General features: G+C 45.3%; 2 protein-coding genes across 6 annotated transcripts in view; one reads left to right on the forward strand and one right to left on the reverse strand.

The window, feature by feature from the left end:
• Positions 1–2,553, reverse strand: part of LG07H19orf44 (linkage group 07 C19orf44 homolog) — a 12,262-nt gene extending 9,709 nt beyond the window's left edge. The window contains exons 1-2 of one of the 3 annotated variants that reach the window (XM_019736912.2): positions 2,453–2,553; positions 1,131–1,288 (exon numbers count right to left, since the gene is read on the reverse strand). In XM_019736912.2, coding sequence (XP_019592471.2) covers positions 1,131–1,156 — 26 coding nt within the window. In that variant the 5' untranslated portion in view covers positions 1,157–1,288; positions 2,453–2,553. Of the gene's footprint in view, positions 1–1,130; positions 1,289–2,253 lie in introns of all 3 variants that reach the window. The other 2 variants (XM_019736915.2, XM_074337975.1) reach the window with 2 other exon arrangements.
• Positions 2,554–2,717: 164 nt separating this feature from the next.
• CALR3 (calreticulin 3) lies at positions 2,718–20,494 on the forward strand. 3 transcript variants are annotated; one of them, XM_019736723.2, is made up of 9 exons: positions 2,718–2,874; positions 3,095–3,196; positions 5,814–6,017; positions 11,063–11,157; positions 13,895–14,083; positions 17,946–18,053; positions 18,145–18,276; positions 18,982–19,074; positions 20,272–20,494. In XM_019736723.2, the coding sequence occupies exons 1-9, from the start codon at positions 2,784–2,786 to the stop codon at positions 20,416–20,418; spliced, it is 1,161 nt and encodes a 386-aa protein (XP_019592282.2). In that variant the 5' UTR covers positions 2,718–2,783; the 3' UTR covers positions 20,419–20,494. The 3 variants fall into 3 exon arrangements, with proteins under 3 accessions (XP_019592282.2, XP_074194093.1, XP_074194092.1); XM_074337992.1 differs by lacking the exon at positions 5,814–6,017; XM_074337991.1 differs by lacking the exon at positions 3,095–3,196.
• The last annotated feature ends 4,547 nt before the right edge of the window (positions 20,495–25,041 follow it).

Below are 25,041 nucleotides of genomic sequence, written 5' to 3' on the forward strand. Positions count from 1 at the left end.
GTCTTCTGAGTGAGTCCTGCTCCCCAGTCGTACCCCAAGTCGAGGCTCCTTTTTTATCCAAGTGTCCTCAGCTCTCTCACAAAAAGCTGTTGAAGCACAGTCTGTGTATTTCATGAGCTCCTTGCAAAATTTTATTTCACTTAAAGTGTGAGAACCACTGCCCTGGAAGGAGGGGAAAGCTATGGACAGACACAGCACCCCCCCACCAACTGTCGGCCACATGTCGAGTGTGCATGCTGGTGTACATTGTTCTGGAAGAAGGACCAGAGCTTTCATCATATTCTCAAAGTTCCTGTGTGCCCCTGAGAGAATAGGAATGACCCACTGCAAGATATACAAAGGTTTCAAAAGGCTTTAAAGATGTAAAAAGATGGAGAAATACGGCATGGATGGGTATGTATTTGCTGCAGCCCTTTAGTGCGAAACTCAGCAACAGCAATGAAAATGTGAACTGCACAGACCCCATGACCTGGCAATTTCACATCTGGGAATTTACCTATAGTTACATCCTCAAATGCACCGAGATGTATATTTAAGAAATGTCAGGGCAGTGTTGTTTGTACTCATCAAAAACCTGAACCTCTCAATAGAGACCTGGTAAAATCCAGGAGACCACACTCAGATGATGGAACACGATGCAGCGATTAAAAGGAATGAGGGAGATCTGTGCGCATAATGTCTCCCACAAAATAATATGTAAGGCGGGGCAGACGGGTGTCTCAGTTGGTTAGAGAGCGTGAGCTCTGGGTAGCAGGGCTGCCGGTTCGATTCCCACATAGGTCAGCAAGCTACGCCCTCTGCAACTAGAAGTCAATGAGCTGCCGCTCAGCTCCCGGGTGGCTCAGTTTGTTGGAGCGCGTCCTCTCAACCACAAGGTTGCCGGTTTGACTCCTCGACTCCCGCAAGGGATGGTGGGCAGCGCCCCCTGCAACTAACAATGGCAACTGGACCTGGAGCTGAGCTGCACCGTCCACAACTAAGATTCAAAGGACAACAACTTGACTTGGAAAAGGTCCTGGAAGTACACACTGTTCCCCAATGAAGTCCTGTTCCCCTTCCCCAATAAAATCTTTAAGAAATAATAATAATAATAATGTGTGAGACAAAAGAGACAAGATGCAGAATCGTACCTCATTTCCATACTGCTCTGAAACATCAACAGCTATCTTCGTTAATATTTTTTAGCTGAGGCCCAGGAGACGAGTCAGTCCAGAACTTTCTGTGGGTCAGAGGGGAGGCCCCACCATCAGGCCAGGTTTTCTGGCATTTAGTTCTTCTGAAAATTTCCCTAGGTTTTAAAATAAAACAATGGAAAAAATGGTTAAAATGGCAAATTTTATGTTAGGTACATATTACCATGAGTAAAATAGATCTATTTAAAATACATACAATTGAAAATAAATCAGTAGGCAAAGGATGTGAACAGGCATCTCCCCAAAGAATATACACAAATGGCCAACAAGCCCATGGAAAGATGTTCAACATTAAAAGCCATTAGGGAAATGCCAGTCAAAACCACCAGGAGATCCCACACCACACCCACCAGTATGGCTATAACCAAAAACAGATAATAACAAGCACTGGGAAAGATGTGAAAAAAGTGGAACCCTCATACCCTGCTGGGGGCGTGGATAGTAAAATGATGCAGTCACCAGTGCAGTCTGGTGGGTCCTCAAAAGAGTAACCATAGTTACCAAATGATCCAGCAATTCTACTCCATGTGGCCCAAGATAATTGAAATGTATGCAAATAGTCATAATAGTTATTATTTACAATAAGCAAAAAGTGGAAACAATCCAAATACCTATTAACTAGAGAGTGGGTGAGAACTGCAGTCTATCCATGCAATGAAACACTATTCAGCAATAAGAACAAATACCAATACACACAACAACAGGCATACATCTCAAACACATTACAATAAGTGAAAGTAGCCAGATGCAAAATACCACACACTGTACGATTCCATTCGTAAGGACTGCCCAGAAAAGGCAAATCAACAGAGTCCAAATGTACATCAGTGGTTGCTTGGGGCTGGGGGTGGTAGCGGGGATGGACTGCAAAGGGGTAAGAGGGATTTTCTTCCAGTGATGGAAAGTTCTAAAGCTGGATCGTGGTGATGACTGCACCACTTGGTAAGTTTACTAAAATTAACGGAGTTGGACACTTAAAAGGGGTGAACTGTATGGTATGTAAATGCATCCTCAATAAAGTTGTTAAAAATAAATAAAAACTTTGAAAACAGTGACGTGCCTCGGACCACCGGGGTCTTTCCCCACATCTGAAACGACTCACACCGGATCACGCTCCCAAGTGGGCCCAGACAGGGAAACTGAGGCATGAGGCGCAGGGCGGGAGGTGGGGGCAGCCCTCCCAGCTCAGTCTCGGACGAGCCCCGTTTCCCCGCAACTCCTCTCCCAAGCCCAGCCGCCGCCCAGCTAGTCCTTCCAACCTCCTCCCATGGCGTCCATCCGCGAAGGCCGCCTAGGATCTCGGCGGGGCACTCAGCCCGAAGGTCCGTTGCCCCGGCAACAGCGCCAGCGCGGAAGTGACTACATTTCCCAGCGGGTACCGCGCCCCAAAGACCAATAGCGCCACAGGTCACAATTGTGGGGCATCATGGGAGTGGTAGTACGGCATCGGCTTACGCCGCGCATCAGGGATCAATCATGCCTCAGGTCACAATCGCGAGGTGTGACGGGAGTTGTAGTCCCAGGACGGGGCCGGCACGCAGCGGAGACCGCCGGGAGCAGAAGCTGTTACAAAAGTGCAGTTCGCCCTTCATGGCAGCGGCTCACGTGCTGGCCTGGGCCGTCTGCGTGCTGCGAGTGGCGCTGGCAACCGTCTACTTTCAGGAGGAATTTCTAGACGGAGGTGAAGGGGCGACGCCTGGGGTGCAGGGGTCGTAAGCTCCCCCGTTCCCTGCTGCTCAAGGGATGGCCCGAGTCTCCTTTGGCCCTGGCGCGTCGCAGTGGAATGAATGAGGCTAAGCCTCGAAGCTTCGAAGCTTCGAGGGGCCCCCTCACCATGGGCCCCCTCACCATGACCCAAATTAACAGTTTTCAGCCCTAACCATTGTTGTTTCACCCCACAGAGCGCTGGAGGAACCGATGGGTGCAATCTACTAATGACTCCCAATTGGGGCATTTTAGACTCTCGTCGGGGAAATTTTATGGCCATAAAGAGAAAGACAAAGGTTAGTGTAGGAATCGTGAGAAAAGTCTAGCTAAATGGTAAACCCTCCATAACAGTCCTTCAAGGTAGGTGTGGCTCACCGCGAACACCTCTTACACCCATTCACAGCTGGGGAAACTAAGGCACAGGTAGGGTTTGGCATTATTTTTTGTTTTCTCCTTTCTTGCCCAAGATCACCCTGCTTTGTAGTCACTGCAGAGACCCCAGGGCCTTGCCCTGCAGAGGAAAAAATACTTCTTATATTCACTTTCAGAAGTAAAACAAGGTAAAAGTTAGATGTTGTCAAGTGTTCAAATCTCAGGGGATACAACAGGAGGACTGTTTACATCTGTACACACAGGTCAAACTAGGGAACGTTTTCAGCCCCTCCTTCCTAGAGGCCTCCCTTTCCCCCACCCTTTCAGTCAGTAGCCTCCTGGTGCCAACCCAGGATAACCTCTATTCTGGCTTCTTCTCATTCCTGATGATCAAAGGGAACAAACTACAGCTTGTCTACCTCCTGTTTTTGTGTACAGCCAGCAAGCTGAGAATGATTTTTACATTTTTTAATTGTTGGGGGAACACTGAAAGGGTATTATTATTTTGTGATATGCAGAAATTATACAAAAATTCAATGAAATATATGAAATTGCAGGGCTCATACATGAAGTTTTAGGGGAACACAACTATGCTCATTTGTTTACATACAGTCTATGGCTGCTTTCATACTGCAAAGACAGAATGGAGTAGTTGGGACAAAGACCAAAAGGCTGACAAAGTCTAAAACATTTACTGTCTCGCCTTACATAAAAAATTTGCTGACCCTTATGTAGATGAAAAATTTTCCTCTTTACCACCTTCTATTCAACCTTTATCTTGGCCCAATGTTGCCCTATCCAGCAGCCTCTGGTTTTCTATTGTATATCCATTGTTTTGTAAGTTACATGTTGGCCCAAAGAGTTGGTCAAAAATCAGGCTATGTGGAATTCAGACTAAATGGAATGAAAACAAACAGGTTATTCCATGAAGTTTGTCCAAGGGCAGAAGTTCCCACTTGCTTTTTTCTCCACAATGTTTTTCCTTCCTCCAGTCTGGAATCCTGAGATTCTGTGCGTTTCATTCACTCCAGCACATGGCTGCTAAATGCAGACGCAACGCGGGCCAGGCACTGAGGATAGCAGTTAGTTTGGCCCCTTATGTTATGGTCTCCTGGGACCATGACATAGAAGCCATGGATGTACAGATAGAGTTTAGTCAGGCAGAGATGGGAGGTGGTAAGAAACCATGGGGGTGGCTGAGAAGGGTAATAAGACACGAAGGTGGTGAATCACGTGGCCTTAGGAATTGCCTGGATGGTAGGGGCCAAGAGAGGGGGAGGGGTTACAAATCCCCTGAGAAAGGCAAGGGTGAGGAAAGAATGGGGAACACAGAAAAGAGAGGTGTGGTAGTAGGGAATCAGTGTGAGTTCAGGCGTGGACCTATTGATACGAAATGCCAAGTTCATTCATATGATAACTCTCTGCATAGGCAGCTATGAGGGCCAGAGTCTGGAGCGAGGAAGACTAGGTTATAATAAGACTGGCTCTGTTTTTAGGTTTGTCCGATGAATTCCAGCATGAGATAAAGATTTGGTACAGAGCCTAGTGTCTATTGAAAAGGGGAGTTTTGTTATTTTCTTATTTTTTTTATTTTTTAGTTTTTTAAAGATTTTATTGGGGAAGGTGAACAGTGTGTACTTTATTGGGGAACAGTGTGTACGTCCAGGATTTTTTCCAAGTCAAGTTGTTGTCCTTTCAATCGTAGTTGTGGAGGGTGCAGCTCAGCTCCAGGTCCAGTTGCTGTTGTTAGTTGCAGGGGACACAGCCCACCATCCCTTGTGGGAGTCGAGGAGTTGAACTGGCAACGCTGTGGTTGAGAGCCCACTGGCCCATGTGGGAGTTGAACCAGCAGGCTTCGGCATTAGGAGCACAGAGCTCCAAACGCCTGAGCCACCGGGTCGGTCCAGGAGTTTTGTTCTTGAAGTGAACACAAACTTGTAAAACAAATATGAGATGATTCACATGACGAAAGGATGGTATCTCTATAAAAAGAGCCACCATACAGATGACACCCAACCAGTGCCCTCAGTGCAATGAAACACTTTTTTTACAGATCTGCACTCTATCCTCCATTTGTTGTTTTGTGTCTTAAGTCACTGTTTTAAGATGAGAATTAAGGAAAAGAAGTAGAATGCTTTGTTTTTTAATTCAGTTGCTACACAAGCTTCCTTGTATGTTCCCACCCCCTTGGAAGATGAATGGAAGCAAAATTAACCTTTTATCCACAGTTAGATTGCATATTTGTCATTCAGACTGCAATGTTTTTATAACATAAGACATAACATTGGTGTATTAAGTACAAAAACACCTTCTGAGTTTGTCAAATAGAAGTTCCGTGGCAGCAGAGAGCCTGTTAGTGGGATGTCCATAGTATATTGTATAACAAAGCTACAGGCGCTGGATAGATGTAAGTGGTTAGGAGGTTTATTATTTAGGGAAGGGGAAAGACAACTATTTAATTTCCTGTAACAACTATTTAATTTCCTGTATCACTGAGTAGCGTGTCATGCCTAATCCTTCATGAATGCTTTTTGTCTGAAGGTCTGCAAACCACTCAAAATGGCCGATTCTATGCCATCTCTGCACGGTTCAAACCATTTAGCAATAAAGGGAAGACTCTGGTCATTCAGTACACAGTGAAACACGAGCAGAAAATGGACTGTGGAGGGGGCTACATTAAGGTCTTCCCTGCAGATGTGGATCAGAAGAACCTGAATGGAAAGTCCCAGTACTATGTTATGTTTGGTGAGTTCAGGTAGTACAATGCAACCATTTCTAGAGACTTTGAAAACGCTTCCATGCTGTAGTAGCAACCTTAGACTAAGATTTTGCTAAAATAGTAGTATTGAGTATATCTGACCAAAGGTTTTTAGTACTGTTAAACCTATTTAATATTATAAAAAGGCAACTGTATCATTCTAGGGTGCTTTTGAGAAAGTTATTTAACATTAATGTATACCCAAGTATTTTGAATATATCAGGAGTCAGCAAATCTTGCCCATGGGCCAAATCAGTCCCACAGCCTGTGTCTGTTATGGCCCATGACCTGAGAATGGGTTTTAACATTTTTGAATGACTGAAAAAAATCAAAAGAAGGATAATATTTTTGACACATGAAAATGATGTGAAACTCAAATGTCAGTGTCCACAAATGAAGTCTTACTGGAATGCAGCCTCACTCAGTTCATTTGCATTTTGTCTAGGGCTGCCTTCAAGCAATAATGGCAGAGGTGAGTCATTGTAACAGAGACCCCCAAAGCCAGAAATATTTACTGTCTGTCCCCTTACAGGAGAAACAGGAAAGGGGGCAGAGAGAGAGAATATTTGAGAAAAAAAAATTGTTGGCTGAAAACAACCCAAATTTGATTAAATACATGAATATAAGCATCTAAGAAGTTGAGTGAACTCTAAGTAAGGTCAACTTGAAGAAACCCACATCAAGACACATTATAATCATATTTTTGGAAGATAGAGAAGTGAACCATCATTTATAAGGGATTCTCAATAAGATTATCAGCAGATTTCTCAACAGGACCTTTGGAGGCCAGAAGACAGTAGGGACAGTATATTCTAATTGCTAAAATAAAAAAACTGTCAACCAAGAATCATTGTCTAATAGAACTGTCCTTCAAAAGTGTGGGAGGAAATAAGACAGTCCCAGATATGCAAAAGTTGAGGGAGCTCATGACCACTAGACTTGCCTTGCAAGTAATACTCAAGGGAGTCCTGCAAGGTGACATGAAAGGACATTGGACAGTAACCAATGCTTCTCAAACTTTTCCAAAAAACTGAAGTGGAGGGAAGACTTCCTAACTCATTCTATAAAGCCAGCACTACCCTGATACTAAACCCAACAAAGACACTATAAGAACGATGTAGATCAATAGCCTTTGTACATTAATGCAGTAAAACACTAATAAACAGAATTCGACAGCATATTAAAAAGATTATACACCATGACCAACCAGCATTTATTCTTGAACTGCAAGGATGGTTTGACATACAAAAATTCATCAAATGTTATATACCACGATTGATGCAGAAAAAGCATTTGACAAAATTCAACACCCATGATAAAAACACTCAACAAACTAGGAGTAGTAGGAAACTAACATAATAAAAAGCCATATGTGATAAACCCACAGTGGACGTCATACTGAAGGGTGAAAGACTGAAAGTTTTTCCTCTACGATCAGGAGCAAGGCAAGGAAGTTCTCTTTCACCACTTTTATTCAGCATAGTGCTGGCAGTTTGAGTCAGAACGTTTGGGCAAGAAAACGAAATAAAAGCCACCCACACTGAAAAGAAAGAAGTACAATTATCTTTGTTTGGAGATGATATAATTTTATACGTAGAAAACCCTAAAAGTTGCACCAAAAAAGAAAACACTATTATAACAAATGAATGAATTCAACGAAATAGCAGGATACAAAGTCAACATGCAAAACAAAACAAAACAAAAAGTTGCATTTCTATATGCAGTGAACAATCTGAAAAGGAAATTACATTTACAATAGCATCAAAGAGAGTAAAATACTTAGAAATTAAGCAAGGAGGCGAATGACTGTACAATGAAAACTACAAAATATTGCTGAAGGACATTAAAGACAAACAAATGGAAACACATCCCACATTTATGGGTTGGAAGACTTAATATTGTTAAAATGTCAGTACTACCCTAAGTGATCTACAGATTCAATCTAATCCCTATCAAAACTCCAGTGACTTTTTTTTTTTTGCGGAAAGAAAAAAACTCATCCTAAAATTCATATGGAATCTGAAGGGACCCTGAATAACAAAAGAAATCTTGAAAAAGAACAAAACTGGAGCATTCAGCCTATGTCTATGGAAGGATGAATGGATAAACAAAATGTAGTTTATCCATACAACAGAATATTATTCAGCCTTAAAAAAAAGGAAGGAAATTCTCATACTACGTTGTTGTTTTTTCTAACCCCCCCCCTCCATTCTTCTGCCTACCCCCCGACTCTGGTGGTTGTACTACGTTCTGGTACATCCATGCTACAACATGGATGAGCCTTAAGGACATTAAGTGAAATAAGCCAGTCACAAAAGACCACATACTGTGTGATTCCACTTATATAAAGTCCTTAGGGTAGACATAGAGACAGAATGTAGAATAACAGTTGCTAGGGTCTGGGGGAGAAAAGGGTGAAGGGGTGGGGAGTTAGCGTTTAATGGGGACAGAGTTTCAGTTTTGCAAGATGAAAAGAGTTCTGGAGATGGATGGTGGTGGTGGCTGCACAACAGTGTGAATGTATTTAATGCCACTGAACTGAACACTTGAAAATGGTTCAAGTGGTAAATCTTACGTGTGTTTTACCACAATAAAAAAAAAAGTGAAAAATTTTTAAAAATTAAAGTGCATTTTTAAAATAACCCTCCACAATCCAAATTTAGGAACTTATTCTTTAAAATTCTTTCCCCTCATCTGACATTTTTGTCTTTTAGAACTTTTCTCCCTCATAGTTTTCCATGCTTATCTGTGAATTTATCATGCTCAGTATCGGGCTGCAGACACCCATTTATGCTGGTCTTATACATGCAGCTGGTCATGGTATCATTGTATGTAGAAGCAGGACGAATGTTGTATGTTCTTTCTATTGTGTTAGGTATTGGGTTATTATTAGATTTCAATATAACCCTGCTCTGTCGTTGTGGAGAGCGTGGTAACTTCTTCAAGCCCACAGCATTAGATAGATTCAAAGTTTGCCCAGACGCTACAGTGTCCAACTCCCCACTCAGAATTCTCTCTGCTCTGCCATACCTTGCATTTACCCTTGAATTTAAAATCTGGAGTGGAAATAGTCTTTATTTTGATGAAAAAGTAATTAAAATGTCTTGGTTTTTTTATTCTCTTAAAACAGGATGCAGGATAGCTGGCAAAAAATATTACCTATTAGAGTTGATTTCACAAATGTTTGATTTAGTTAGGTTTGGTAAACAAAATAACCATAAATATCCAGTAAAACTACTATATATCTATCTATATATATAGATATATATATATCACGTCTGCTACGTCTGAATTGTGAGACAGCATACCTTGGTGTTAAAAAAAAAAAAGAAATTTTCTGTAATTTTGCTTTTAACTCAAAATCACTTTCATTTTATTCAGACCCCTGTGTCACTGATAGAACACTTCCGTGTGATCTCAGCTCTAGCTTTTGGTGTGAGCAGCTTGCGGAGGCTCAGGGTGTTGAAGGGGAAGAGAGAAGTACATTTTGGGGGCCCCTTGCCAGGGGCCTTACACATGCAATCTTGGATTACGTATAAAACCCTAGGAAATAGGGAACACAGCTCCCACTTTGCAAATAAGGAAACAGACTCAGAAAGATTAAACTACTTGCATCTGTCTACCCTAGTTCCTCACAAAAATCCATTATGTGTGTAAATATTTTATGATTGCTGTTAACAGAAAATGTCCAGATTTTCCGGTCAGGTCTGGGCATGTTCTGAAGCTTAATTTAATATTAAAAGCATGTAGATGCTTAGGAATGAGAGGGAATTTTGAAGGAAAAACAAATTTCATGTTTCAATCTTGAGGTAGCAGAACTTTCATACAAGTTGTTGGCGTGGCTTTTGTTTCAAAATGGAACAGGAATGTTTTCCAGCGAAAACCAAAACAGGAAATGATGTAAACACATGAGAACTCAGCCAGGAGATAGAGGAGGTGGTGTTTGTCAGTCCCTCAGGACGCCACTTCCAAGTTCAATGTCACATCTACTCTGGCACATTGATAACATTCTTTGAGTCATTACATGTGGCCTTGATCTCTTTCATCTATTCGAGAGGTCATCACTCAAGTTCTAGAAGAGATCGCAGTGATCTGCCTGTGTTTACGCCATGTTTGCCAGAATCCCCAGGGGCAGGTGCAGGCCTGCGTCAGTGGATCTGGTGGAATTTGATCTGAGACAGATCTTCGGATGCTTTAGTACCTCCCTGAGGCTTAAGGTCAATAAAGCTGCAGTGAAGTAATTCCCTCAGAAGATTTGACGAATTTTCCAGATCCCTCCTGAAAACCTTGTTTAGTATATTCAAAACTCCCTAGTCTCTGAGCAGGAAATAGAATGTCCGACAACATTCCATGTCCTGAATGAAACTGAACCCTGTGCCAATTTAAAAATCGATAACTTTTGAACGGGACACTCTAGAGTTTACAATTCGTCAGAATCTATCTGATGGCAGTCTCTCTTTTGCTTACAATTTGGGGTTATTAAGAACATGCCCGTGCACGTGTTGTCTTGGGGCATCATAATACTATCAGCAACAAGTATTGAGCTTTAAATACATTACCCATTTAACTGACAAAATCGCTTTGTGAAGTCACGATTCACACGGAGGTACGGGGAGGCTGCATCGTGGCGAATATGTCTCAAGAGAGTGAATGAGAGCTGAGGTCGCAGCCAGTCTGTCCAGCTCCAAAGCCCTCACCTGGGCACAGGTGCACAGGTCAGAGACTCAGAGGGAGGACCCCAGACTCAGGCAGCAAGCTGGGGACACTTCCTGTTAAACTGTCCTTTTCGTACTCAAGTGCTGGTTTAGCTGGAGTCCAAAGTGGCTGTGGGGAACAGAAAAGTGACCTGAACTGGGAATGGTGTCACCATCCATTTAAAAAGCTCCACATGCATATCTGATTATTCCTGGACATGTAAGCTTCCTGTGCCTCAGATACTATTTCAGGATTCAGAATGGTTGGGGGTGTCCTGTAGTGCTACGTATGGAAGGCAATTGAGAGCAGCTAATGTGTGGTGTGTGTTTTTTTGTAGGACCCGATATTTGTGGATTTGATATCAAGCAAGTTCATGTTATTTTGCATTTCAAGAATCAGTATCACTCAAACAAGAAACCTATCAGATGTAAGGTAAATGCTTTTGTATTCAAATCAGTACTTGTGTTAACTCCTGCTGGATGCTGGATGATAATGTAAGTTTAGAGAAAATAGTTTTGATCTTGAAGTATTTAAATGAACCAGGGATGGGTCTTTGCAAACACCACCCCCCTCCCTGCTTGCCAGTTTAGCAGGCCCATTAAAGACACGTGTCCACTACTTTGGTTTGGTTTCTAAAGATTTTCCCCATCAGGAGGGCACACTCCTTTTTTACTGTGACCTAGGACATTGGTTTATAATTTGTCCCATCAGGGTTACAACAGGATGGGCACCTTGCAACTATACTTATCATTGAAGAATGAAGTAGTCCTGATTTTATTTCTTTATTCCTGAAAATTAATCTGGAGAAATTAATCTGGAGAAATTTCTAAAATGAAAGCATGCACTCTTATCTTTTTACCTAGGGCATCTGTGAAAATGACTCTTTAGGTCTTAGGGCCCACTTTAGAATTCAGTGGCCCAGCCTGGGGCTTCTCCAAAGAGGCAGCTTGTATTAAATCCCTGGCGTGTGGAAGGGCCTATGGAAGGGAAGTATGCCCCCAATGTCCACCCAGCTCATTTGAATGTAAGTGCCAGGAAGCAAGGACCTGTCCCCTGAGAGATCCCCCAGGCCCAGAGCTCCTGGGAATCTGGGAAGGAGGCCCAAGCTGGTTCAGAATCCTTGACAGTGTGGAGGGGAAGCATCTCCATATTACTGTCCCTTATTCAGACCCAACCCCAGCAGCCAGACAGCAGGCCTCTTCCCAAAGCCCCGTGAGTCTCCACCGTCAGCATAGTCCCTCGTGGGGTCCTACCCACCGATGTGGTGGTTCTAAGAGATCAGCGTTCCCCACACACAGCTCTTCCTGACACCCCTCCCATGGAGCGAAGGGGAGCTCACAATCCAAGTCTTCCTCCTCCACGTAGCGTTGGGACCAAAGGGCAGGTCTTTATGATCGAGTCTCAGGAGACTCCTCAGTTGCACATCAGGTGTGTGGGAGGCTGCGAGGTGCAGCTCGGACCCTGGCTGGGAGCCCAAAGCGTGACCACCTGCGGTCAGCAAGCCTCCAGGGCCCGGAGAGGCACCCACAGGCTGATGGCGTCCTCAGATGCATGCTGCTGTTTCTGCAACCTGTTAGAAAAATACGACACGTGTGCTGAGGGAACATTCATTCCCAGCAGCTGGTCGCATTCTGGTCTTGCCAGTAGGAGCACCGTTCTCTTCACTGGGCTCTGATTCATTCTGGGATGCTGGAAAGGAAAGGGGAGACCCTTCCCCTGCAGATAGTGGTCAGCCCTCAGGGGAGTCTGCTCTGCATGTTAGTAAAATAGCTCAGATGTTTTGGGGAGAGCGGGAGAGGGCCAAGGTGAGGGAGAAGGGTGAGGTTGTCACGCCAAGGCTCTGGCAGGGTGCAGCGCCTGGGAGCGTTCTGACAGATAATTCCGGGCTGGGGTTCAGAGGACTTTGTGATGTTTGGTATGTGGTTCCTAAGGGTATGGGCGGATGTCTCTCAGTGGCTTTGCTGTTACTCAGGAGGGGAAATAAAAGCCAAGGAGGGGGCCACAGCAGACTCGGGAGTCGTGTTTAGAACCGTGAGGTGTGAAATCCTGGCAGACATATAGATAGAGGTGTCAGTAAGGTGTTGGAAACTAGGGTCTGAAGCTCAGACTGATGGTTGGAATTAAAGATGCCTTTTGGAGCCATTGCACATGTGTGGGAGTAGATGTGATTCCCCAGCAGGCTTTGCTCTGGTGGCCAAATCCTGGAGGGAGGGCACCAGCAATGGGGCCAGGGAGCCAAAAGTATAAATTAGGAAAGGGGTTTGAGAGGCAGGCCCGCGGACAGCAGGGGAGAGCGTTGGGAGAAGCAGTACGTGGCTGTCACACCAAGTAGACTGTAGTATTGCTTCTGGACAGAGTCACTGGCCACGGGGCGGACAGCAGTGGCCTGTCTAGCAGAGCTGAGCAGACGGGAACTGAAGAGGCCTTTAGCCTCGCCGCTTGGCAGGGAGAGAATCCTCCTGACACAGACCCTTTAAGAGGCTGGGCAGCGGCTCCCAAACCTGAGCGGTGTGTGTGTCCCTGGAGGGCCTGTGAAAGTGACTGGTGGGTCCACCAGGTTGCCACCTGGGAGCATGCTGACGCTGGGGGGCCGCACTTCGAGAACCCCTGCTGGAGTGGGGTGCAGGAATCCCTCCGCTGCTGGCAGGCAGGCACGTTCTGGGCGCCCTTGGCTCCCCCAGACCCTCCCCCCCAATTGCATGTTTGTTGAATGCTCTCCTTGTGTCCGGCCTAGGGCTCTAACGTGACTCAGAGGGCACCGGGCCTGCCCTCGCCGAGCTGCAATTGTTGGACAGCTCAGATCACCAGAAAGTTCTCCCCTGCGTTAGAGAGAGCTTCATTTGGAATCTTTCAGAATATAGAACAGGAAGTCATTTTCCACAGAACTTTTTAGAAACAGCGAGGTGGTCCCGTGGTTTACACTGACCACCCTGTGTAACTGCCGGTGGGATTATAGTGGGAGCCGGTGTCTTTGTACAAAAGGGAATCAGCCACTCACAAGAAGGCTGCCAGTAGGTAGCGGGGTCTGCGAAGGGGCGTTCTTCCACAGGACACCCTGTTACAGGCTCACGCCAACCCCTAGTCCTAGAACCTCTCTTCTTGCTTGTTTATGACAAGGTTTTGCCTGAGGACATCTCATTGTCATCCTTTTCTCCCCTAACACGTGCAGGTTGATGGCTTTACACACCTCTACACGCTGATCTTAAGACCAGATCTCACTTACGAAGTGAAAATTGACGGCCAAGCAATTGAATCCGGCAGCATTGAGTATGACTGGAACTTAACATCCCTGAAGAAGATGGAGAAGCCTTCGGCAGAGTCTGAGGACCGGGAACAGAAGAGAGAAGACAAACCCCAGGTGAGGATTTTTCCCGAACAACTCCAGAAAGTGCACAAGTGAAGTGTGGAAGTACCAGGTCCTGTATGATTGCCGTGTGGCGGGGAATCATGATGACAGCAGTATAATGATCAAAATGCCCTCCCCAGTCTATGCGCTGAAACCAGTCTCAGAGCTGCACGCTTCAAGGTACTGTGAGTTTTATAATATTTGTGATCAAAGCAAGTAAGAGTTGTTCTTTTCAACCAATGTTAAATGCAGCAGCAATCTTCTTAAAAGTGACTTTTTTTTTTAAAGATTTTTTTTTTAATTGGGGAAGGGGAACAGGACTTTATTGGGGAACAGTGTGAACTTCCATGACTTTTTTCCAAGTCAAGTTGTTGTCCTTTCAGTCTTAGTTGTGGAGGGCACAGCTCAGCTCCAGGTCCAGTTGCCGTTGCTAGTTGCAGGGGGCACAGCCCACCATCCCTTGCGGGACTCGAGGAATCGAACTGGCAACCTTGTGGTTGAGAGCCCACTGGCCCATGTGGGAATCGAACCGGCAGCCTTCGGAGTTAGGAGAACAGAGCTCCAACCGGGCGGCCCTAAAAGTGACTTTTTTGCTGTTTTGCATTTGAACATGAAGTGGTTGTTTTTGCCTCACCCTTGTTCCTGACGACCAAGAATCAGTTGACATAACGCTATGGTAGTTTCCTAGGGCTACTGTGGGTGGTTTAAAGGACAGAAACGTATTCTCTTATATTTCTTGAAGCCAGAAGTTAGAAATCAATGTCAGCAGAGTCTCACTGTCTCTGAAGCCTGGAGGGGAGGGTCCTTCCTTGCTTTTTCCCCATCCATTGCCTCTAGGTGTTCCTTGGCTGGTAGACACATCACTGCAATCTCTGCCTCCATCGCCACATGGCCTTCTCCTCCTCTTGTGTCTCTTCTGTCTCTTAAAGACATTTGTCATTGGATTTAGGGCCACCTGAATAATCCAGAATGATCTGCCTCGAGATCTTTACCTTAATTACATCCGCAAAGACCCCCGGTTTTTCCAAATAAGCTCACACTCCCAGGTTCCCAGATTTAGGATGTGGACAAATCTTTCTGAGAACTACCCACTACAGCTACCTTTTATTTTTCCAGTTTATGTTTGTTTATTGTTGGGACATTTTGTTTTGAACATCAAACACTGTACCAAACTATGAGCCGTTTATCTGAAAACAGTCGTCTGCCATCACTAAGAGTACTGGGCTGATGCTTACAATTAATTTCTGACAATTTGTAACTTATTAGAGGCATTGCTATCTAATAATCAAATATTTCATCTAGTAATAATCAAATACTTCATCATAGACCGAGTGGAATTACTAAATCAAAATGACATCTTGTTTACACTACTAAATTTTTTTTGGCAACCCTTTTTTTTCTTAATCGAAAGTTAAGTTCCATGAATTTGGAATCCATGGTGTCCAATCCATTAGAATGCTTTCAGATTAGGGTAAAACCCCAATCATATAAGGTTTTTCCATCATTTCTCAAGGAAGGAAAAAAAAAAAGGCAAAGTTTCCCCCTCCTTTTTTTACCTTTAAAGCAAACCAAGAAGGGAGTTTTCACCCAGAAAGAGCATTTACTTTCAACAAGACACAGAATGGCAAAGAAACTGACCCTGCAGCCCCCAGGCTGCACAGTAGGAGACGCAGGTCTTGGGACTGGAATCCTAGCCTCCTCTGGGCTGTGAAGAAGTGGCCGGCAGAGCAGGTGGGGACCAAATCGTCCTTTCAGAAGCTCTTTTCCAAACTGGCTGTGTTTTGTCCCTGTGTTCACGTCCATCCGTGTGAGCTCCTAAACAAATTAGTTCCTTGTGGGGTTAAGATCTGATAACCCACAATTCTAAGGAGCCCGGCTGCTGGGATTGAATTGTAACCATTGTCTGGATCCCAACACAGCAGGGGCTCATGGTTAGCCAGTTGGGGTTTGGGTAAAAAGCTGTAGGAGAGGCCAGTAACTCCCATGTATTCATTGTGGAGAAGTTACAGAGTATCATGGAAGAGCAGCCCCCTGAGTGAAAAATGTTTATAATTTCTCAGTGCTAGAAGAGAAAATACCATTGTGCATGACTTTTATGCTTTTATATGTGTTTATCTGAATATTAATCGGTAACAACTTTTCTCATCCATTCATTTATTCATCAACTATTTATTCAGTACCTACTAAGCCATACATTAGGTTGGTGCAAAAGTAATTGTGGTTTTTGCAATTATTTCTAACCTTTTAAATTGCAATTACTTTTGCACCAACCTAATACATATATACATATATTGACATGTGTATATATGTATGTATATCTGTGTGTGTATAAATGTGTATATCTATGTACTTTTTAATATATATAGGTGTGTGTATATGTGTGTATATATGTATATATGTGTATATATGTATGTATATAAATGTGTATATACACATACATGTGAATGAGGTATAATCAAAATATACATTGAATGTTTAAATTTAAAAAACATATTACAGTAAAAGACACATTGCCATTAATCCCACTCAATATACTCCCCCTCGCTTCGAACACACTTATCCCATCGTTCTTGCCACTTTCTGAAGCAGTTCTGGACGTCCTCTTTCATGAGTGTCTTTAGTTGCTCTGTCGTGGCCGCCTCGATGTCCTGAATGGATTCAAAACATTTACCTTTCATGATCAGTTTGACTTTGGGGAAGAGCCAGAAGTCTCACGGTGCCAGATCCGGTGAATGAGGTGGATGAGGACACAACGTAATGTTTTTATTTGACAGAAATTGCCGTACCAGAAGCGATGTGTGACACAGAACCTTTCCATTGTGAAAAAAAAAAATACGGTTAATGCTGCTGCCCAGTGCCATCCAACGGAAAGGCAGAGATCTTCAATATGGGAAGTGACGCGTCTAACCTTAGTAACAGTGTGTGACAAGTTTCAGCTTGTTCGGTGCAGTCAGTTGGGTGTGAGCTACGGTTGAGAGAAGGTGTGTTTTAAAGTGTGCCCTAAATCATCCTCCATCAGGACAACGCTCTCTGTCACACGTCGCTTCCAGTGTACGGCACATTCTGTCAAATAAAAACATTACAGTGTGTCCTCATCCACTGTATTCACTGGATCTGGCACCGTGCAACTTCTGGCTCTTCCCAACGTAAAAATGATTCAAGACATCGAGGCAGCCATGACAGAGCAACTAAAGACACGAAAGAGGACTTCCAGAACTGCTTCAGAAAGTGGCAAGAACGGTGGGATAAGTGTGTTCGAAGCAAGGGGGAGTATATTGAGTGGGATTAATGGCAATGTGTCTTTTACTGTAATAAACTTTTTATTTGAACATTCGCCGTATTGTTTGATCACATTTTGTGTTGTGTTATATGTGTATATGTGTACGAATATATATATGCACATATACATATATATGAACTAAATGATAATTGCTTTTCTCATGTTACCCAGCAGTCCGCAAGTATAAATCTTCGGATGTTGCAGCCTCTTTCTTGAACAGTCCATGTGTGACTGTGACGTAGGATAGACTTTACCTAACCATCAGTGAATGTGTGGCCCTGTCTCCCACCATCACTTTTTTCCCATCATTTTACCTTCAGCCATTATTTCAAGTTTTCCACACTGCTGTTCCTCTCAACAGCCTGGGGAAAGTGCTGCAGTCACATGGCGGGTTAAGGAGAGAACCCGGCAATGTGTGGCCCTGAGGCCCCCAGTGTGATGGGCGACCCTGAGCACTTGGCCCTTCAACAAGCAAATTGAGAAAGAGACGGAGAAACAGCGACCAGGGTCACGGGCCTGTCCCTTCCCCCTCGTAGCTAAGAACTTCCTTTCTCAAACCTGAGAATCTCTTGTTTTCCTTACATGTATGTAAAGGACTGGGAGAAGCATTTTCTGGATGCTGGTGCCAGCAAGCCGAGTGACTGGAACAGCGAGCTGGATGGGGACTGGCCGGCTGTGATGCTGCAGAAGCCTCCATACCAGGTGCATGCTGTCTTCCCCCTGGGACACCCTCGGGCTGCCCCCTCCCCTGCCCGCCTCACTCGGGAACAGCACATATGGTTTGTTATTGCAGGATGGCCTGAAACCAGAGGGTATAGAGAAGGACGTTTGGCTCCATCAGAAGATGAAAAACACCAACTATTTGACAGAATATGACCTCTCTGAATTTGAGAACATTGGTGCCATCGGGCTGGAGCTTTGGCAGGTCACTGGGTTTTTAATTTGCTTGAATTTCATAACTGAACTTTAGCTTAACCTCCGTAATTCACATAGCTGTTTATTCCTTGAGCTCCGGCTGTGTGCCTGGCACCCATACCTGGACCCAAGACATACAGCCGTGGCCAAAACAGATGCCCTTCCCACCCTCTGGGCACTTCCTGTTCGCCTCCCGGCCTCTTGGGAATTGGTCACGCCTCTGCTCAGAGCTGACCTATGGATCCATCAGCTTTAGGACAACATTGCAGATTTTGATGCAGTGGGTCCGGGGTGGAGCCTGAGATTCTGTGTTTCCACCAAGCTCCCAGGTGGTTCTGCCGCGGCCTGTCCACAGCCCACATGGTGCACAGTAAGGCTCTCGAGCTATGGTTCTCGGACACTGCTGAGCGCCTGAGGTGCCAGGGTGCTGTGCAGAGTCTCAATGCCCAGGTAGCACCCAGACCAATTAAATCAGTATCCCTAAGGCTGGGACCAGGCATCAGGAGTTTCTGAAATGTTCTTGGTGATCCCAATAGGAATCACGTTTTGAGAAGCAGTGCCCTGGAGGGAATGAACATTCTAGAAATGGGTTTTAAGCATGTGCTACCCTTGAGAGCTAATCACTGTCACAGTACTGAGCAAAATGCAGCTGTTTCTTGGTGGAAAGTTGTTACATTTCTCACATCAGTAAGGAAGGCTTTATTTTCATGCACAGGTGAGATCTGGAACCATCTTCGATAACTTTCTGATCACAGATGATGAAGAGTATGCTGAGAATTTTGCCAAGGCCACCTGGGGTGAGACCAAGGTATGATGGTTGCAATGAACTTTGCTTTCGTTATTCATTTGCTTCTGTCCTTGAGTCTAACATATAGGAAAGGGCTTGATGAATTTTCACTAATGAATATCCCACCCAGATGAAGATCCAGAAAGCTACCAGGGCCCCAGGTGCCTCTTCACACCCCCTCCCATCCCGCACCTGCCCCCAAAGACACCACTATTTCATCACCATAGATCAATTTGACCTCCTTTTGAAATTCACATAAATGGAGCCATCCAACACTTACTTGTTCCAGCATTGTTGGGAGATGCATTCAGATTATCAGATGCAGCCGTAGCTCATTCTTCCTGTGAGAATATTTCAAGAAGTGTGTACCCATTCTCTGTCAATGCAGCTTTAGGTGGTGGCTTCCAGCTGCGGCCTGAGGCATAAAGTTGTTATAATCATTCCTGTACATGTCTTTCAGTGGACACAAGCCCAGGAGTAGACAGGCTGGGTCACAGGAGCCCTCACAGCCAAACAGCTTTCAATATGTTGTCCTGTTTTATGTTCCCTGGCTTTTCTCATTTAGGCTCTGAGGCCTCCTTTCATTGCCCATTCACTGGTCGGCTGGTAGAACGACAGGGACCCACACGCTCTGGGAACAGAAAGAAGGGGGTATATTCATTTCCTAGGGCGGTCATAACAAATCACCACAAACTGGCTGGCTGAAAGCAACACAAATGTATACTCTCACAGTTCTGGAGAGTGAGAGTGGGCTGAAATCAAGACATCAGTAGGGTTACGCTCCCTCTAAAGGCTCCAGGAGAAGATCCTTCTTTTGCTTCCTCCAGCTTCTGGTGGCTTCAGGTGTTCCTTGGGTTGTGGCTACATCATTCTAATCTCTGCCTCCATCTTCACATGGCCTTCTCATGTGTGTGTGTGTGTGTGTGTGTGTGTGTGTGTGAAGTCTCTTTGCCTCTCTCTTACGAGGACACTTATGACAGAATTTAGGTTCCACCTGATAGTCCAGCATAATCTCCCCATCTCAGCACAATTTAATCTCATTTGCAAAGACCTTTTCCTCAATAAGGTCACATTGACAAGGTCCAGGGATTAGGACCTTGATAGGCTTGGGGGCTCTTTAGCCGCCTCTAGCTGGAGTGGAGGCTTCCAGAGGCAGGCACAGCTTGCAGGCACACTTGGTCACGTAATCCTTGGCTGGATGTTTGCTTCTTTCTGCAGGGCCCAGAAAGGGAGATGGACGACATCCAGGCCAAGGAGGAACTGAAGAGGGCCCGTGAGGAAGATGAGGAGGAAATGCTGCTGATGGACAAGTTGGATGGGAAAGAAAACGTCTTCAAGAGATTTCATAGGAGGAATGAACTTTAGTCATCACCACCCCAGCTAAAGATGACTGGTAAAACCTTGCTTTACTTTCACCTGCATATAAAAGCTCAGACATCTATGTATGTGGTCGTTTGTTCAATTTTCCTTGAGAAATGTTCCAATGCTTCTTGGTGGTTTCCCCCAGTCCCCGCCCCTGAGCACAAGACGTTTCCTCTGGACAAAGCTGAAGGCTGGAAGCCAGAGGCCGGTGCGAGTCCGGCCAAAAATCCTGATGCTCTTTTCTTAACCCCCAAAATGTTTTATAAATAAAAGTTGGTAAGTTTACTTTGAAAAAGGGGAAATGATGCCTCATTTCTTCAGTTTGTAAATTACCAGTAACATATGAGGCTTTCCCAACATGAAATCTTGATGCAATATCCTTCGTGTGGAAAGGTTTTGCGTGCTCCGCTGGTACACTGGTTATTTTGGAGAACCCAGATTTCGTGCACAGACATTTGAAGTGCTATAAAGAAGCTAATGCTCCCTGCCCCTACCCCTGTGACCCACTTCAGTGGCTATTAGTTCTCTGTAAAACAGAGGAATGAAATTTATTTTCTCAAGTGAAAATATTACTTCTCAGTTTAATGTTTTTCTTTCAAATCAAATAATTTTCTTTTTTTTTTTCTAAAGTCACACATAGCAATCTTCTGTTTTGAGAGACCTGTTTTCATGCAGAAACTTGTGTTGGAAATAATCAAATTCAGTACACCAGAAATTTGAAATTTAGTGAACTTACAAATAAGCTGAATAAATTGGAAATTATATATGCATATTGCTAGATGATCAGTATGAAAAGTCAGGTCAGGAAGTGAAAATCTGTCAAGTTTTGGTCTCGCTGTAGCGGAAGTTGGCAGACCTTCAAATGTGGACTTTTTCAGCTGATGGCTGCATTGGTCTTCATGGGTTATCAGGAGTTGATTATCAGTCTCAGAAACTAAAGACTCACTCTCTCGCTGTGCAGGGGTGGGATTCAAACACTACCCACCTCTTTCATCACTAAATAGGATGAGAAGTTAGTGAGGGAAGTATGAGAACCAGGCCTATGGAGAAAATGCCAGAAACAATTATACGAAGATGTGTCAGATTAGCTCAGACCCTCAGAGCTCATCTTCTGCAGCAGCTCATCCTGGAGAACTTTCTGTGAAGACAGAAACCGTCCCCACCTGTGCTGGCCAAAACAGTAGCCACTGGCTGCATGTGAGGCGTTGAGCTGTGGCTGGTGGGACTGAGGAATGAATTTTTAAAAAATTAATAAATGCTTTTTAGGGAAATTTGCAGTTCACAGCAAAACTGAGCGAAAAGGAGAGAGAGTTCCCATGTACCCCTGTCCCCACACCCGCACAACCTCCCCTACCAATGACATCCCCCACCACAGTGGTACACTTATCACAATAGATGTACCTACACTGCCACATCGTCATCACCCAGAGTCCATAGTTTGCCCTGGGTTCACTCCCGGTGTACATTCTATGGAGGTAACCTTATTGCATTGTAATTAATTTAAACTTATGTAGCCCCGTGTGGAGAATGGCTGCCATGTTGGGCAGCGCAGCCCCGGACTCTGATGAGAGAGGCCCCAGGTCAGTTGATTGCTGGCAAATGTGGCAGCCACAGTAGGGGAACCCCAGGCCACTCAGGCGAGCCAGGGGGCACTCACACCGCCAAGTCAGGAAGATACTGGAGGGTCTGTTGGTATCGCCCCGACAGCCTCTGACACCCAGGCTGGAAGCCCACACGCATTTCCCAGACACTCTTGCCCATCATGTTCTGTCAGAGGAAGTTGTAAGGCAGGTGGAGAGAAGCCGTTTTTTTCAGGCTTCTGCCAACACGTTCAGCAGTGACAATAGCAGTGACTTTAACAACAATGGCGGAAACAGCGGTAGCTGGTGAGGGCCCAGTGATTATTGGTTTCAGGTAACATCTTTTTCCAGCCCTAAAGGGGTTAGCAGCTTCTTATAGTTACTAATCTTAGGTAACCTCACATAACCCTTCTGTTTTCCCAATACTTTTATACTCAATCATCTGTATCAACTGTCTCTGTTGGAAATATCTAGAATAACTTCTCTTTTCCTTATGCAACACGAACTGATCACGTGCTCAAGACAGCTGAAAACCTCCATTACCCCATCTGGACCACGGCTACATCTTTCCAGATGGCCCACTGGCTTCCATCCATCCTGTCTCAGTCCACTTTGCCAGCTGCATCCAGAGTCACTGTTCTAGAACATAGATCTGATCATGCTCAGAACCTCTGGAAGCTTCCTGTTGCTCTTCGCACAGGCAGCTGAGGTATGAAGGAGCACGGTGAGACTGAGAACTTGGAGCACAGAGAGCAACACAATTTAAAGACAAGGCTGGATCACACATGGTCTTCATTGATTGCTCGTTCACACAGGGGTGTCCCATAAGACCATGTGTGTTCTTGGCCTCATTTGACACTGTCTTGCTTTCTGAGCTTCAGAGCCCAATCTCACCATGCTTCTTAGGTCTTCAGCTGCCTCTGTCTGCCATGGCCCCCAGCCCCCACCGTCACTGCATGCATGCTCCACCTTCAAGTGTCACACCCTTGGAGTACTCTGTAGAACCTGTCACTCTTTATAATGGTCTCTTTCCTCATGTGATTGATTAATTGTTGTCTTTTTTCTTCCTCTAGACCAGGGGTGTCCAAACTTTTTTCAACATTTTTTCACCAAGGGCCATATGTGGTAAAGTACACAAACAGCCGGGCCACTCACTCTAGGTGAAGTACGTATTGCCTCACCTGGTTTATTTAAGTAAACTAAATATATTTTTGGAATTTGCTGTGGGCCAATTAACAATGGATTATGGGCCGCAGTTGGCCCGCGGGCCGCAGTTTGAACACCCCTGCTCTAGACCATAGATCAGTGGTTCTCACAATGGGGGCCTGGGAGCAGCCTCTATAGCATCTCCTGGAGATTTGGTAGAAATGCAAACATCTCAGGCCCCTACCCAGCTCTATAAATCAGAATCAGAAATCCAGTCTGTGTTTGACAAGTGATGTGGGTGGTTCCAGGGCAAGACCCCCCCTCACCCCCTACTCCCTATCCCTGCTCTAGGCTGTCAGCAGGGGTACAGCATGTGTCTGCTTGGTCCAACGTTGGAGCACCTGTGCTGAGGTGCTCAAGGAGCATTTGGTGGGTGAATGGTTGTTGAATGAGTCACAAAGCACTCTGTGCTCATCTGAATGGCATGAGGCACCCAGTCACTGAAGACACTGGAGCAGCAGTTCTTGAGACTCCAGAAAGAGCAGGTAGACAGGAAGCTGTGCCCCACCCCTGAGATTGCATGGCCTTCTAGCAGCCATCATCATAGGGGACCAGGTAAGGGGAGGTCGACCTGCCCTGAAGAAACCTTGGGCCACTACCATCAGCTGCCTGGCTGGTCCTTCCTTCCTCACCCTGTTAGTGGTGACTTGCCACAGATGAGTGGGTGTCCATAGCCAAAGGACAGCAACATGTGTTGTTCACAAAACTTTTTAACTCCCACAGCTGGAAGTCTTTTTAAAAGAAAAGGTTTATTGGGCCATTGCTAGCAAGAAAAAAAAAGGGCAGTTCCTGGTGCATGAAATCTAAACCCCCAGCGTGAGTGCCAGGTGGAAAAGGCAACATGTCTGCTGTCTTAGAGTTGGCGAGCGTTTCTTTCACATCAAGTCGTGGGGGCAGAGATGTACGTTGTTTTGAAAGAATTTTACGTTGGCTATAGATAAAGGAGAAGGTGAAGCATGGTGAGTTCTGGGATAGGTGCAGAGTCTGTAGGTGGTGGGCAAGTCTGGAAAGTTCATGTGTAAACAAGAAGCGGAGATGCTGGGGTTCAATAGCATTTGGCTATTCTTTTCGATAATTGCAGAAATAGCCACTTGGAAGTTAATGCAAAATTCCAACGTACACTCAGGAGTGTGAGCAGTCTTGTTAGCTAGCCCCCAGTTCTGTCTCTCACTCCAGCCCCGGTAATTTAATTTAGAACATCTCAGAATTTCTCTCTTATCAATGTCTGAATAAATAAATGCCCCTCCAGGAATGGTGCTCCAGCAAATATCAGGTGCCTGTTCTGTGCAGGGCACAGTGTGAGGCATAGAGACGGAACAGCAGTAAACACATAGCACCATTCCCTCTGCAGAAGAGGAGGGGGGGGGGGTGCAGAGATACTGTCACACAGCTATAAAGTGGCGGCTGGGAAATGACCCTAGGCGTTGTGCGTGGTCCTGCAACACAGAAGAGGTTGTCTCGTAACCGAGTTTAGCCGAAGCCCTAAGGGGACGACACAAATTCGAACACAGACACACAGAGCTATCCTAGGAACAGGACGCTGTGGTGTGGGGCAGGGAGAGGATCCCGACCCTCCCTCTGCAGGGTAGGCAACGGCCTCCTCATACCGCATTTCCCAGGCGCACGGGGAGGGGAACGGCATTCCCAGAAGATGGCCCGGCATCGGCAAGGACCTGTGACAAAGTCGGACAGCGGGACAGGGTCTGCGAAGTTCAGCGGACACGCGGATACCCTCCCCGAGCTTCCCCCGCCCCACCCCTTCTCGGCCTGGGCTAGGCTTGGCTGCGCGTGCGCGGCCTTGCTTTGGCCCCGCCCCCTCCTAGATCCAGCTGCGCGCGCA

This window comes from Rhinolophus sinicus, linkage group LG07 (genome assembly GCF_036562045.2).
Source record: "Rhinolophus sinicus isolate RSC01 linkage group LG07, ASM3656204v1, whole genome shotgun sequence".
Lineage (NCBI taxonomy): Eukaryota > Metazoa > Chordata > Mammalia > Chiroptera > Rhinolophidae > Rhinolophus > Rhinolophus sinicus.